Source organism: Stigmatopora argus, chromosome 6, assembly GCF_051989625.1.
Source record: "Stigmatopora argus isolate UIUO_Sarg chromosome 6, RoL_Sarg_1.0, whole genome shotgun sequence".
Lineage (NCBI taxonomy): Eukaryota > Metazoa > Chordata > Actinopteri > Syngnathiformes > Syngnathidae > Stigmatopora > Stigmatopora argus.
The window spans coordinates 755,151-771,566 of record NC_135392.1 but is presented as its reverse complement, the minus strand read 5'-3'; the positions used below and the strand labels follow the sequence as shown (position 1 = coordinate 771,566).

At 43.9% G+C, this 16,416-nt stretch overlaps 2 protein-coding genes across 2 annotated transcripts in view; one reads left to right on the top strand and one right to left on the bottom strand.

Annotated features, from left to right (window-relative positions):
- cenpp (centromere protein P) overlaps window positions 1-16,416 on the top strand; it is a 54,235-nt gene that overhangs the window by 23,135 nt on the left and 14,684 nt on the right.
- On the bottom strand, window positions 8,964-13,727 carry aspn (asporin (LRR class 1)). The gene is made up of 7 exons (XM_077602181.1): window positions 13,345-13,727; window positions 12,268-12,380; window positions 11,932-12,145; window positions 10,208-10,318; window positions 10,043-10,136; window positions 9,240-9,378; window positions 8,964-9,161 (listed from the first exon to the last, which is right to left on the bottom strand). The coding sequence occupies exons 1-7, from the start codon at window positions 13,589-13,591 to the stop codon at window positions 8,964-8,966; spliced, it is 1,116 nt and encodes a 371-aa protein (XP_077458307.1). The 5' UTR covers window positions 13,592-13,727.

The following is a 16,416-nucleotide window of genomic DNA, read 5'->3' as shown; positions in this document are numbered from 1 at the left end:
CATGGCCACCTGGCTTTCTCGCATCTCGAAATTTTGATCGTATCTCGGGCAAACTATCCGATTGAAATTTTCATCGTATCTCGAGCTGCTCATAGGTAGAGCTGCTCGTATGTAGAGCTACCACTGCATTTGTCTTCTCCCGTAAAGATTCATGGATTAATGAGTGCAAGAGTTCTGTCAATAAATCCAGTGACATTCTTTGTTAGCACAGGCATCTTTGTAATGGAATGCCATTTGGCAGTGATCTTTTTAAGATTGAGGTTACAGCACTACTTTATTTTTTCTAGTTGGTCTGTTTAAGAGGAATTTGTGACTAAAATGAGTGGCTGAAAAGCTGTCAGAGTTCAAAAATGTCCCCTATCAATAGATATCCCGCTCTAAATGCCGATGTAATTTTTTCCGTATCGTGCAGCACTAAGCCAACACGACGTAAACCTTTTTGTGAAGACCTAAATGGACTTTTGGAATGGGGATTTCCGCTCAAATGAAATGTGGCGCTAAAAGTTAGCTCCCCCCGTGATGCACGACGCGCAAGCTGTCAGTTGGAGGCCACAAGTAGCGGTCAGCGCCAACAAAGTCTGGGAAAAAGTTTCCATCGGAAGAAAGCGGCCAGCGAGTAAATGGCGCCCGCTATCATTGGCAGCTGTTGCCGTCGTCGGAAGACATTCAGCCAAAACGACATGTCGGGCTTCCCCGCAGTTGTCCGTGCCCTTTCTCCTCTTTCTCCTCTTCTCCTCCTTTTTGACAACTTGCAGTCACGGGGAAAAAATGAGCGCAGCAGCAGGCCCCAAAAAAAAAGACCAGTATAACAACGAAAGAAGTCAACCGATAGAAACGTGGGCGCAACACGAGCCTCCGCCGTTTACAGGTGCGTTAGCCATTAGCGCTAAAAATCCCGGCCAGAGAAGAGCCTCGTAAGTCTCCCACCAAATTGGACTTTTGACTTGATTTGTCCTCTGGCGGCCACCACATCATTGTCAATCAAGGACTCCATTAAACGTGATGCTATCTAAAGAGCAGTCCAAAAGACCTGGCTCAAGTCAGCCATTGGCTCCCCTAAAACCCAGTACGGCGGTACCCGGACATTTCGTCGACGGACACTTGGTCGCCAGACAGTTGGCCTAACCTTAACCACTATTAAAGAAGACAAAGGAAATTCCCATATTCTTTATTAAAGAAAATAAAACAGCTAAAAGTCGCTCGTCAACACAAACACATGAACATTTGGGCGTGTGCAAGTACTAAATGGGCTCGTCTCTAAACACACTACGCACGAAACGGTTCCTACGTTAAACGGTTCCTACGTTGAGCGCTCCATTTTTAAAATCGAAGGCAATAAATTAAATGACTTTATTAAAAAGAAGACAAAGGAAATTCGGTTCCTCGGGGGGCACGGAGTGACTCCACTAAATGACTATTAACTGTTTGGTTTTTAATAGCGAATTGATGTGGCTAGGATTCTGACGTACGAGTCGTACGGTGTTTGTAAGGGGAATCATAATCATTTATAAGGGCAGTTATCGGCAGAGGTTGACAGGTACGTATATGGCTCTCTGCTAACCTGTGTGGTAAAATAGGGGAGCCGCTGGTGAGAGACCACCTAAGCCCTGAACACACCAATGAGAGCATCACACTGTGGCGCCGACACTATCTCTAGCGTCTTTTAATCATATTTTTTCTTCATTATACTCTTCTGCATGCTTATGCTCATTGATACTCATTGATTAGCAACAGTGAAAAAATATTCTTAAAAGAATTCAGATACTTTTTTTACTTAATCTAATGTATGTATACAATACTCTATGTATTCTCTCCATGTTATTAAATGTTTTTTTCAGTACAAACCAATGCGTGTTACTTATACAAGCCTTAAACATACAAATGCACTTATATAAACCTTCAATATACTTGTATAGGCCTTAAACATAAATTATAATACAAAATATAGCACTGAGCAACTTACAAACAAATTCAACTTATGAACAATCGCTCGGAACCTAACTCCTTCGTTCGTAAGTAGGGGAGCGTCTGCATGTGACTTTCCTTTGTCTTCTTTAATAGTGGTTAAAGTTAGGCCAACTGTCTGGCAACAAATTGTCCGCCGACGAAGCATCCGTTCGACGAACCGGCTCCAATTCCAGATGTTCTCGTCCGTCGTGACGTGGAAATAAATCGACAATAGAAAAACATTTTGAGTCGCTGGCAAATCAAAGTACTCGGTTCTGTACGACCGTAAATATTTTGAAAGCAAAGCCACGTGAGAAAGGCCCGTTCGGCCTCGCCCTTGATGGCTTTTCCTGACGCCGGCCGCCCGGCACCGTTTGTCAGAATCCGTCTCGGAATTGGCTCCCGCAACATTTCCGAGGGGGGGGGAACAAAATGGCTTAAACAGCTGCGAGCGGGATGGACGGTCACGGCGAAGGTGTCGGAAGATTGTTAAGTTGCGGGACGGATCCACTTTATTGCTCTGACATTGTTTAGTTTTTTTTTTTTTAAATGCCTGCAAGTGATAAAGTATTTGGAAGTTTTGCGTTACGAATGGCTGCCGTCCACGCGTGCTTCCTGCTGTCGCTTAGATTTGGAGCAGATGTGGCCAAGTACAAAAGTTTTTGGGGTGGGGGGGTGTTGCACTTTTAGTCGTATACTTTACAGTAAGTACTGTTGTCATCAGACTAAAAAAAATTTCAAAATTCTCCCAAAAATAATACTCCACACTACAGACAAACCTAAATGTTTAATCCATTTCAAGTTACTTTTGACGACAATAAGCGATCTGGAGCGGGAGGGCGGACCACCCAATCAAAATCAAGTACCGTATTTTCAAGACTATAAGGCGCACCCTCAATGAATGACACATTTTATTTTTTTTCCATATATAAAGCACACTGGATTATAAGGCGCCCTGTCTATTTTGGTGAAAATTTAAGACTTAAGTGCGCCTTATAGTCGTGAAAATACGGTAGACATCGGTTTCTGTTGATTTGGGGACATTTTTGCGTCATTTCCTGTTGATTTGTCACTCACGTACTGGCGTTTTTGAGGCATTTCAGGTCACGTGTGGAAAATTTTGGCTCATCTGTTCATTCCGGGGCATTTCTTGAGGGGTCAAAAATTTTAGATATAATATTTAGATTTTTCTTTTATAAATGGATTAAAAGAACTGGATTAAAAGCCCTGAATATTCCGTTTTTTTTTAACAATCTAAAACAATGTTTATTTTACCTTTTTAAAAATATTTTTAGATTTTACAAAATGATCTTTGAACCAAAAACACAGAAAAATGGATTAAAAATGACAATTATTGATTTAAAAGGGGGAAAATCAGGAAATTTAATATACATCTATACTCTTCATTTTAATGTAATCGTAAAACAAAGTCGGCACTCATGATTGACTTCCCCGGACCACACAAAATGATGCGGTGGGCCAGATTTGGCCCCCGGGCCGCCACTTTGACACATGTGCTTTATACAGACAGAAATCATCTACTCAGTCTGGAAAGACTGGAAATGGCCGTTGGCCGCTTTTAACGGCGATGAGACGTCCGTTCCGTTTGGACTGGGCCGCCGGCGATGAATGTTGAAACTGATTGAGATTTGCAAAAACTAGATCAAAATCATCACTTTTTCAAAAGGGACACATCCCGTGATCAAATATGTACGAGCGAAAGATGGCCGCTGGGTCCGAGCGAACGGGACGAGTGAGTGAAAGGCGCACGCCACGCCACGTTGTGGTTGTCTCCAGACGGCGACCAGTCCGTGTTCTCGTGGCAATTAGCGCCGGGAGCAACATGTCCTCTAAAAAGCGACTTAATTGCAACGAGGCGTTCCAAGAAGTCCACACGTGAGATGGCGACCGCAAACGATGAAGTGTCTAGCTCTGGCGCCAGAAGCCAGAAACTAGAAGCCAGAAGGCAGCTTGCTTTGTCACGCTTGATTACATCCCAGTGGAAGAAGGCATAATAGGCCTTTTTAAACGCTGTCAAATCCACCCAAGGCCCCGAAAGCACATTTTCTGCCATCCAAAGAAGCCGACATGCCGCCTTTCACGTGCGGCGCATCGTGATCGCTTGAATGAAATGTATACCCCTGGACGCCCAAACTTGGAAATATTGAGTACTTTGCGAGACGCAGGTGGCCCGTGCCAAGATGGCCGCCACCGAGACGTGCCCTCGCCAGGACGAGGATTCGCCTCAGTATATCGCTTGCGGACGACCGATCTACCGTATTTTCATGACTATATGGCGCATCGCATTTAAAGGCGCAGTGTCAGTAACGAGTGCTATTTCTGTATTTGACACACACTCGACGCATCACATTTAAAGGCGCACCCACTAGATGATGCTGCGCTAAAGGGAATGTCAACAAAACAGTCAGATAGTTCAGCTAAACTTTATTAATAGATTACAAATCAGCTTTCTGACAACTCCATTCACTCCCAACATGAATAAACAACAGTTTTTTTATTTTCTCCGAGGTTAAAGTATTAGTATTTTCGTGACACAGCAATAGCATAATAACTCATGTTGAACAGGTGGGCGCCCTGTCTATTTTGGAGAAAATTTAAGACTTTTAAGTGCGCCTTATAGTCGTGAAAATACGGTATTTGAAGCGGGAGATTTCCGTCTCACTCGAACAACGATGTTTTGGTGATTTGAGCATTTTCGGGGTAGCCAATGGCTAGCATGCTAGCAGAAATGTGCAGCTCATTCTGGCTGTGATTTTCCGTTTGGAGATTTGTCGGCGGGCGGAGAAGGGAAGGCTCATTAGCGTTTGCATTGATTATCAAACCCTTTCTGCCATTTGTCTCTTGAAAATATCTTGCAAATTCTTTGTCTTCCCTGCGTGCACGTTTCTATTGGCCAAATAGTCCAAAATGTCTGGAAGCCAGTGGCATTTCCAAGGCGCTCACGTTTTTCCAAGGTCTTTTGCGAAGAGCCGCTAAATCTGAAAAGGATTTTTTTTTCTCTCTCTTTGTTTTTGGAAGCTGGATTATTGGAGCGCATGCGTTTAGGAATTTCAAGCAAGTCTGCTCTTAATCAAGCCAGTATGATGACGCTCTGACATTGGACGCCTCGTCCGCGATTCCTTTGCTCTCTTTTGCACTAACTGGCCAAGTCCATTTGACTTTTTGTTTGTTTTCCCTTTTTCTTTTAAGCATGTTTCAAATGCGCACGGTTGTCGTCCCCCTGCCGTTAGCCTGTTTTCGTCTTTACCATTTTAGCAAATAGCACGGGATGCCTTTTAAACGTGCATCCCGCCTTTTCAAGCCTCGGAATGACCGAAACTTTTGACGAATGACCAAATGTGAGCGCAAATAATCAGTCCCATCCATTCAATCTTTTTGTTTTGTTTGAAGCTCCCGGGGACGCCCAAGGTCCAAAAACCACATCATGGCCGCTTGGTTTGATTGCGACCGTTTCTCCCCGACCGACTCTTCCCACTTTGTTTACCTCTCCGGAGGCGTTTAGTCGCAAACACGTCCTTCCTCGCCTTCGGCGTGTTTGTGCCGTGCGCCGTGAGACGTGGCGGCTTGGCAGGAAGGGGGCGGGGAGATCTGGCCCAGCGCTAGATCTCTTCCATATGTTTCCTGCGACGCGCCTCCCCGAAAGTCTCCGCCGTCAAATGGCAAAGCGTGCCAGTAGTCGCGCACCTTTCGTTGTGAGCGTTTTTTTCTTAAGGGCGCTAGCTAGTTCAATTCCTGTGAGGTAGCCATGTCGCGATAACGGTGATCACCAGTAGAGTGTGTGCGATCGATTGGTCGCCAGTCTTTTGGTCGCCTGGACCGCGACCAAAAGACCGGCGACCAAAAGAGCGGCGACAAAACAAGGTAAAACAAGACGGTCTACGCATGAATAAAAGCCAACAATGGCCCTGAGCAGTTTCACTGAGCCCACGTGTGAGTGTAGAAGAGTTTGTATGTACATGCGCTGTCCCTTTAAGAAGCGACGTCAGTTCAGTCAGGGTCTTAACAAGTTCTCCAACAAAAAAACAATAAAAGTCCGGGAAATTTGGAGCTTTTCTTAAGCCTAATCATTAATAGGGCATTAAGCATGACTAAATAGTCATTCGTAGTTTGTATTTAGGGAATTTGAGCAACCATTTAAATGGTCATTATCAATAACCTTCCGGGTGACCAAAAGACCGGCGACCAATCGACCGTGTACCCCAGTAGAGTGGTCTCAATCACATGTGCTTGCACGCCAGTTCTTGTCGGAGTCCCTCTGTCCATACTCAATGCCTAGGCTATTTATGAATAATTTATTTACCAAACCTGATTTTGTGGGTTCATTCATCTAAGTCACATGTGTCAAAGTGGCAGCCCGGGGGCCAAATCTGGCCCACCGCATCATTTTGTGTGGCCCGGGAAAGTCAATGATGAGTGCCGGCTTTCTGTTTTAGGATCAAATTCAAATGAAGAGTATAGATGTATATTACATTTCCTGATTTTTCCCCCTTTTAAATCAATAATTGTCATTTTTTAATCCATTTTTTCTGTGTTTTTAGTTCAAAATTCATTTAGTAAAATCTAAAAATATATTTTAAAAAGCTAAAATAAACATTGTTTTTGATCTATAAAAAAACGGAATATTCAGGGCTTTTAATCCAGTTCTTTTAATCCATTTATATATAAAAAATCTAAATATTCTATCTAAAATGGTCCGGCCCACGTGAAATCAAGTTGACATTAAAGCGGCCCACGAACCAAACCGAGTCTGACACCCTTGTATTAATTCATTTTGTTACTTCGGAGTAGCCGTGGATGAACAATACATAGCAAACTTTATTTTCCCTCGCCAAATTGCGGCCAGAATGGTTTCTTGTTTATGTAGAAATGGAATTGACGCTGAATGGTGAAGTCGTGACGCCCTCTGCTGGCCATGGTTAACAAGCGCAACTCGAGGTTCCTGGCTCTGCTGAGGTAACGAAGGCTGGCAATGTCTTCCAGTGAGGGCAGAGAGCAGCCGACGATCTTCTGGGCAGTGTTAATCACTTTCTGCATGGGCTTTTTGTCTGCTCCCATGAAGTTTTATTGTGAGAAAGGGTGCCATTGGCTATCGGTGTTGTGTGCATGAGTATACTTCATTACCCAGAAAGCCCTCTTTTTGCCCACGCATGCGCCTTGAGCGTTTTCTGGTCGATGCGGAGAAACTCTTTTGAAGAAATTGTTGAGTGCTCGTAGATATGTTATACACGAAAGAGATGCGGCAAAAAAAAGACAGTGCGCTACAATGATAAACAGCCTCTCATGTCATGGCCACCTGGCTTTCTCGCATCTCAAAATTTTGATCGTATCTAGGGCGAATTATTCGATCTAAATTTTCATCAAACCTCGAGCATTTCGTAGGTAGAGCTGATCGTAGGTCGAGGTACCACTGTACTTTTTTTTTTTTTACCCCTACTGGCCGCTCATTTAACTCTGGCTGCTGTTGACTGCGCCATTTTGACTGGTAGGGAGGGAGGGTGCTAGCAGCCAATGGCAGCCAGAGGGTTAAAAACTAACTCCCACTATCACTTATTTCATATGACTATGACCGCCAATGTCTATTTAGTGTAAAAGACAGTGAGCATAGGGTGTCAGACTCGGGTTGGTTCGCGGGCCGCTTTAACGTCAACTTGATTTCACGTGGGCCGGACCATTTTAGATAGAATATTTAGATATTTTTTTTATAAATGGATTAAAAGAACTGAATTAAAAGCCCTGAATATTCCGTTTTTAATAGATCTAACACTGTTTATTTTAGCTTTTTTTTTTATATATTTTTAGATTTAACAAAATGATTTTTGAACTAAAAACACAGAAAAAATGGATTAAAAAATGACAATTATTAATTTAAAAGGGGGAAAATCAAGAAATTTAATATACATCTATACTCTTCATTTGAATTTAATCCTAAAACAGAAAGTCGGCACTAAATCATTTACTTTCTCGGGCCACACAAAATTTCGCAGCGGGTCAGATTTGGCCCCCGGGCCGCCTCTTTGACACATAGACAACGACAAGAGTGAGCGCTGGATTTTAGGGGTCGCCGCATTCCAGGTTTATTTGAAAACAGACTCAATAAATATAGCACCGTCTGAAGAGAAGAAACTGGACAAAGTGACCGTAGTCGCATTTGATATTTTGCAACATTTGTGGATGGTCCAGGATCGTTTTTTTGCCGCCACCGCCGTCTGTTAAAGTACTTGGCGTATGTTTCCAGACAACCGCTGTTATTGCACTGATTATTGGCCAATAGGAGTACAGACCTTTGCTGAAGGCTTCCAACTGCACGACCCCCAAATGACACCCAAGGAAGAATAAAAACAATTAAAAAAACACGCGCACAAAGATAAAGAGTCCCGTGGCGTGATGTTTTGAGGATGGTTACACAATCAGGCTTACGTATTTGTACATAGTCAAGCAAATTTTAAAGCGTACACCCATAAAGAGCTTGTGCAGTGGTCCCAAGGTACATTTTTGGTGCTTACAAAAAGAGTCTATCGTTTTGTTTTAGCGTTGCCAGAGAATGCTGGAAAAAAGGTCGCAGCGACAGGCGGAAATTAGGGCTATTTTTTTTCCATTTTCAACTAAAAATCAACGGAAAAATTGGTGTCACTCTACCAAAAGGTTAGCTTATCCTTATTGGCCTTTAGTCATCTTTCCAAAACTGCAAAAATGTTTCAAATGTGATGAAAATGGTCAAAGTAATGCTTAAAGATAATAATATTCCAGTTACTTTTCAATCCCTGTACTATGTATGTATAAAGTCCCATGAATGAAACAAGTGGGCTCAAATTGGGCGTCGTCTGGTGGCCGAAATGCGCATTGCAGAAGCAGGTCCATTTACGGTGATAATCGTTTTAGCGTCATATTGTAAAAAAAACGGGATTTATCGGTATGATTTTACTTGACATGGTGTCATTCCTACGTGGCGAAAAATTCAATTGGGTTGACGGACGGACGGATGTCCGCTGGCCGTCTCACTTGCGGAAGTTGCCCAGCTGGACGCCCCGTCGTCCGCCCACGCAGCGGAACGTGCCGGGGTGGACGTCCCAGTACTTGACGGGGTTGGCGAACAAGCTGATGCCGTTGTACAAGTTCTTTTTCTCGCCGAAGCGGAGGGGGCAGAAGTCGTTGATGCCCACGCTGCTGATTTTGTTGGCGTGGAGGAAAATCACCTGTTTGGGAAGAGAGAGGGGTTGGAAAATGGCTGGCTCCCTTTTGGCGCCGTAATAATTGTTGTGGCGAGGGCTCACCTGAAGGTAGCGCAGGGAGCTGAGTCCGGCCGGGACCTTTTTCAGAGCGTTGTTGTCTAGGTGGATCTCACGGATGTTGGGGATCTTGGCCAGGCTACCGTTTTCCACAAAGCGGATTTGGTTGAAGCTCAGGCTCAGTCTGATGAGGGTCAAAGGTCAACCGTGAAAAAGTAGCTCACAATAATGACCGATAGTATCACGTTAAAAATGCTCAAAAATGGTCCTCCATAGTTTGAGGTTGATTTTGAATAAGGCACAGCACAAATATTTCATGAACATATTTATCTTTTGTGTTAATGTACCTGTCAATAGGTAAGATTGTAGCCCAGGGCTAACTTCCCTAGCTTCATAAAGTGGCCTTCTCCCCTTAAAAGTGAGCTGTCTTTTGGAATTTGATTTTGGGTTTTATAGTCTCGATAGTCGGTACCTGGACGTTTCGTCGACGGACACTTCGTCCCCGGACGTTTCGCCGAACGGATGTTTTGTCAAACGGACGTTTGGTCGCCGGCTTTTCTTTAGCTGAATAATTAATAGGCCATTAAGTATGACTAAATAGTCATTCACAGTTTGTATTTAGGGAATTTGAGCAACAATTTTAAATGGTAATTATCAATAACCTTCCGGGCGACCAAAAGTCTGGCGACCAAACGGCCGAGTACCATCGTAGCCATGTCTGCTCTACATTAACAGCGATATTTGAGGGATGACTGTATTTTGAACCGTGTGTGTGTTGGGGATTGACTGCTGTCCATGCTGATGCTCGCATTTGTGATTCCCGCTTGGGTGAAAGGCCATTGATTTACCTCTGCAGATTTTTGTATCGGATCAAGTCCTCCACTTCGATTTTAAAGATCTTGTTGTACTCCAAGTTGAGCTCGGTGATGGAGGAGGGCAGATCTGTCGGAACCAAAGCAAACGGGCCATGTGGCGCGTGGCGAGGGTCGGCGACGACCACCACGACGACTGACCTTTGGGCACGGCCGTCAGCTTGTTCTCCGACATTCCCACGTAGAGCGTGCTCAGCCCGTTGAAGGCGCCCAGCTCCATGCCGCTGTTAGCTAGCGGGTTAGCGCCCAGCTCTGGTGGTCAAAGCAAAGTCAGTCCGGTGGCGCCTTAGGCAAAAGTTTACTGCGCGGCGTCCGATCATTTGAATGCTTCTCCGATCATTTGATCCCAAAAGGTCAAATGTCATTGACCAGTATTTGATTTGTAGCCATTTTCCCGGGGTTTTTTTCAATTGGGCGCTCGTTTCTTTTAGCGGGGGCTTTTGCTACGTTGGCTTTTTCTGATGACTTTGTTGCCAGGTTGCCCGCTCGCCAGCTTTTTTGACACGCGACACCGAAAAAGCGCATCTGCTTTTGATGCTTCAAGGCGCTTATTAAAATAGCAGCCGTGCTTTCGTTTCATTTTCTTTCTTTTCCTTTTTCAATTTATCGTCCCCAGCGAGACGAAAAGGCCTTTTGGAAAAACGCTTTGTGCTGAATTACGATGGCGGCCATTTTTTTCCCCCACTCTTTACCCGCCTGCCAAAAATCCTGCGCGGGAACCCTATCTTGACGAAGGTGAGTTCGCTTGCCCGGAAATGGTAGGCCAACTTTTTTTCCCTTTGCGCAACGACGGAAGAAAGTGTCAACATTCAGTCTTCAAAAATACTACATTTGTCTATTTGTTTTTTGTTTTTCGTATGAAAAAAAACTACTGCTCCCCTGCATTTTATGTTCAAGTAAATTTAAAAAAGAATAGACCTAACGGCACGTGTCAAAGTGGCGGCCCGGGGGCCAAATCTGGCCCGCCACATCATTTTGTGTGGCCCGGGAAAGTCAATCATGAGTGCCGACTTTCTGTTTTAGGATCAAATTCAAATGAAGAGTATAGATGCATATTTAAATCAATAATTGTAATTTTTAATCAATTTTTTCTGTGTTTTTAGTTCAAAAATCATTTTGTAAACTCTAAAAATACTAAAAATATATTTTAAAAAAAGCTAAAATAAACATTGTTTTATATCTATAAAAAACAGAATATTCAGGGCTTTTAATCCAGTTCTTTTAATCCATTTATTAAAAAAAATCCTGTCTTTCCAGACTGAGTAAATGATTTCTGTCTGTGTAAAGCACAGGTGTCAAAGTGGCCGCCCGGGGGCCAAATCTGGCCCGCCGCTTTATTTTGTGTGGCCCGGGAAAGTAAATCATGAGTGCCGACTTTCTGTTTTAGGATCAAATTCAAATGAAGAGTACAGATTTATATTACATTTCCAGATTTTTTTCCCCCTTTTAAATCAATAAATGTCATTTTTTAATCCATTTTTTCTGTTTTTAGTTCAAAAACCATTTTGTAAAATCTAAAAATATATTAAAAAACAAATAAACATTGTTTAAGATCTATAAAAAAACTGAATATTCAGGGATTTTAATCCAGTTCTTTTAATCCATTTATAAATAAAAAAAATCTAAATATTATTATTATTATTATTATTATTATTATTAAAATGGTCCGGCCCACGTGAAATCGAGTTGACGTTAACGCGGCCCGCGAACCAACCCGAGTCTGACACCCCCTGCCTAAAGGGGTTAATTAACATTTAAAAGGCTTTTTTTTTAAAAAGGAAGGAAAATCTTGAATATTGAATTTGAAGAGGCCTATGAGTGAGTGGCTGTTGTTGTTGTGGTGGTGGTGGTGGTGGTGGTCCTACCTAGCACGTGGAGTTTCCTGAGGCCCTTGAAGGCATCCCTCTGGATTCTGTTGATGCGGTTCTCGTGGAAACGCAGCTCCACCAAGTTGGGCGGCAGGTCGGCCGGGATCTGCGTCAGCGCGTTGTACGACAGGTAGAGCAGGCGCAGGTTGTTCATGTTCTTGAAGGCCCGTGGGTGGATCTTGGAGATGCGGTTGTTGATCAGGAACAGGCCCTGTTCAAATTGGACAAAACGAAATGGGACGCGTCCCCTGCTTGGAAAATGACCATTTGGCTTTTCCACTTGGTCGAATTTGGCGGAAGCCACTTTTTTTTTTTTTGGACGCTCGCTCTCACGTAAAGTTTTTCCAGGCCTTTGAAGTCGTCCTCTTTGATCTCGGTGATATCGTTGTTTTGGAGGTCGATCATCAAGCTGTCGGAGGGGAGCTTGCCCGGAACGCCGATCAGACCTGCCGGCAAAACACAAATGGTTATGTCCTTCTGATTTGAACTGAACCAGTCAGACGTCTAGCAGCGTCTGTCTATGGCGGCCCAAGGTGTATCCAAAATTAGCCAATATCCGTAGCAAGTGTGCATGATTCGAGGGGGGGTGCCGGAGCTTATCCCAGCCCACGCCAGCCAATTGCCAGGCAGACGAACAGTCATTCCACTTTAGTTTTGGCTAGCATGCATTTCTGGAAGCGTTGCGACTGTATAGATAACCTATGTCAAAGTGGCGGCCCGGGGGCCAAATCTGGCCCGCCGCATCATGTTGTGTGGCCCGGGAATGAGTGCCGACTTTCTGTTTTAGGATCAAATTCAAATGAAGAGTATAGCTGTATATTACATTTCCCTATTTTCCGCCTTTTAAATCCATAATTGTCATTTTTTAATCCATTTTTTTCTGTTTTTAGTTCAAAAATCATTTTGTAAAATCTAAAAATATATAAAAAAGCTAAAATAAACATTCTTTTAGATCTATAAAAAATGAATATTCATTTAATATATATTTTTTAATCCATTTTTTCTGTGTTTTTAGTTCAAAAATCATTTTGTAAAATCTAAAAATATATTTAAAAAAAGCTAAAATAAACATTGTTTTAGATCTATAAAAAAATGAATATTCAGGGCTTTTAATCCAGTTCTATTAATCCATTTATAAAAAAAAATAATCAAAATATTATATCTGAAATGGTCCGGCCCACATGAAATGGAGTTAACGTTAACGCAGCCCGCGAACCAACCCGAGTCTGACACCCCTGCTATAGATTGATCCTGGTATTCCACTTTAGTGTTGGCTAGCATGCATTTCTGGAAGCGTTACGGCTGTCTAAATTGATCCTTGTTTCACGTACGACTCATCTCATACGATTTATCATATTTTGGTCTTGCTTTGAGCGCATCCCCAATGAGAACGTCAAAATGTGGTTTGACCTTGATCGGAGCACTGCACCACCCTTGGCGTGCAGTGGCAGCCCGGGGGGCAGCTGTCGTCGTAGTGATGGACGTTGTTGTCGTCGCTGTCGTTGTCGTCGTCGTCGCTGTCGTCGTCATAGTCTTGGTCGGCCACCATGATGTCGTAGTTTCTGGCGATCTCCATGACGTCGACGCGCTGGTAGTTTTTGCCGCCGACGGCGGCGGTCAGCGGCAGCAACAGAGCGATCAGAAGGAGCAGCCTCATGGCACCCCCGTCTTGTCTTATCTAAGATCACAATGCGTTTCCCTTCTTTATTCACGCCTCTCAAAATAGCTTTTCCACACAAAGCGCCTTCAAATTCAACCTTACTTGGAAATTCTCATTTTTTTTAACCTTTTTCAAGCCCTAATTTTCACTTCTTTTGGTGGCTTTCTCGAGAAGCCGGCCCTTCAAACTCGTTACAATTCAAGTTTCTTTAATGAAAGTCACCAAGAAGTTAGAATAAACAAGGAGTTTCCAAGCGTTTTCCGCACGCCGCTTGCCAATGAGCGGCCAAGGCAAATGTTTTGCGGCGCCGCTGATTTATGCCCTTCCCCGTGGCCAACCGCCGGCTCATCTCGAGGGATTCCGCGCCCCACCGCAAATATTTGCCGGCACGGGAAATGGGGCCGGCCGCCGGGGCCATCCCGCCAACGAAAACGCCGGGGGTGGCTGGGTGCAAATTCCTAAGGGAAGCCCATCATCGGGCAAATCCGTTTTAGCGGCGTCGGCGGTCGATTGGTCGCCGGTCTTTTGGTCGCTGGTCTTTTGGTCGCTGGTCTTTTGGTCGCCCGGACCCAAACAACGGGTGACCAAAAGACCGGCGACCAAAAGACCGGCGACCAAAAGACCGGCGACAAAACAAGGTAAAACAACACGGTCTACGCATCAATAAAAGCCAACAATGACGTGTGAGTGTAGAAGAGTTTGTATGCACATGCGCTGTCCCTTTAAGAAGCGATGTCAGTTCAGTCAGGGTCTTAACAAGTTCTCCAACAAAAAAAACAATCAAAGTCCGGGAAATTTTGAGCTTTTCTTTAGCCTAATAATTAATAAGGCATTAAGTATGACTAAATAATAATTCACAGTTTGTATTTAGGGAATTTGAGCAACAATTTAAATGGCAATTATCAATAACCTTCCGGGCGACCAAACGTTAAATAAAGACATTTTGGATTCTGAATGTAAAAAAAGCCCCTTTTGTCTTTAGAAATGCAGATAAATAGTCAAAATTGGCCAAAATCTTTGGCTGTCAGCGGCACAAAGAGTGGCGACGCGTGCGGCGCCACTTTTGCAAAAATCCAACGGAGCACCTGCGAAAACAAACGCCATCCGGAGCCGGCGTCTCAGCGCCCACTCTTTTTTTAAATTGACCTCGCTAAATCCCACCACATCTTCTTCCCAATCCATATGACGTCAACGGAGTGGCAAAAACACGCGTGCGCTTTCCTCGACACGTTGGATTTCGCTTAAAAGCCCAAATGGAGTCAAGAGGTCAAATCCCCGAAAGCCAGCGACTGGCTAATGAGTTCCCTCCGAGTCTCGGAGGGCGCCCCCTACGTGTTGGCATAGCGGTCTATCTTGAAAAGTGCCCGAAATGAGCCGGACTTTGTAGTCTTCTTTCACCTACCTGCTCCGTCGGATGCTTTGGCAAAATTTGAGCTCGACGCCACGGAGGGACGCGACCTAAGTCGGCCCCCAAAATCAGCAACGGGGGCGGGGGGTACAAAAGCAAAAAAAAAAAGAGGAAAAAAAGCACTGCGAGAGAGCGCGAGAGTAACCACCCCCCCTCACGGGCGAGCTTTTCTCTGGCGTCCGACGCCAATTGCTTTTTTTCCCCTTTTCCCGGCGATGGCGGCTTTCCGCCGGCGTTCTCCCGCCCGCCGCCTCATATTTTCCGCCGCTCGTGAGATCATCTCTGCCATGTCGCATTTCCACTTTTGCTGGAAAATGCGGTGCCCATTCCATGCGCTCCATCTCATCTCCAAAAAGCGTCTTTCCTAATCTAGACTGGACTGACGAGTGGCCCTGAGCATCCGTGATGGACTCCGAATGACTTCCATTTTTGGTTTTGTTTTAGTTCCAAAATCTCGCTGTCCGCTGATTGATTTGTAAAAGGTTTACCGTTTAAATCAAGGGTGTCAGACTCGGGTTGGTTCGAGGGCCGCTTTAACGTCAACTTGATTTCATTTTAGATGTAATATTTAGATTTTTTTAAATAAATGGATTAAAAGAACTGGATTAAAAGCCCTGAATATTCCGTTTTTTATAGATTGAAAACAATGTTTATTGTAGCTTTTTTAAAATATATTTTTAGATTTTACAAAATGATTTTTGAACTAAAAACACAGAAAAAATGGATTAAAAAATGACAATGATTGATTTAAAAGGGGGAAAAAATCTGGAAATTTCATATACATCTATACTCTTCATTTGAATTTGATCCTAAAACAGAAAGTCGCCACTCATGATTGACTTTCCCGGGCCACACAAAATGATGCGGCGGGCCAGATTTGGCCCCCAGGCCGCCACTTTGACACGTGCTTTAAATGATCAAACAAACAAATTGTCTGTTTATGGAAAAGTGCCTCCTTTTAAGACAACAACCCATCGATTTGATCATTTATTTCTTAACAGAGACGCGTTTATTGAATGTTTATATGATGATTTTATTTTGGTAAAAATACGGCGCTACTTTTTGGACTCCCCGCCAGAGTGGAAATGGGCCTTGATTTGGAGACGCTTGGACACCCCGCTCTGTCTAAAATTCTTGACTTTGGGGGGGTCATTTTACAAAGCTAAAAGATTGCAATTTTTGCTAGCCGGCTAGCTAGGCTAGCTCAGGCTTTTTGTAAGTGCCTCCTCCTCCTCCGGCGGCGGCTTTATCCGCCGGCGCTTCTCACACGACGAGAGGAGCGAGAGCAAAACGTTTCCACATGTCACCTCGCTCTTGTACGTACATGAAAAGCAGATCCGTGCGTGATCTACTGCGTCTTGTAAAAGCAAAGAAGCATTCCTTCGCTGGATGCTTTGTTTTCCACCGCATCACA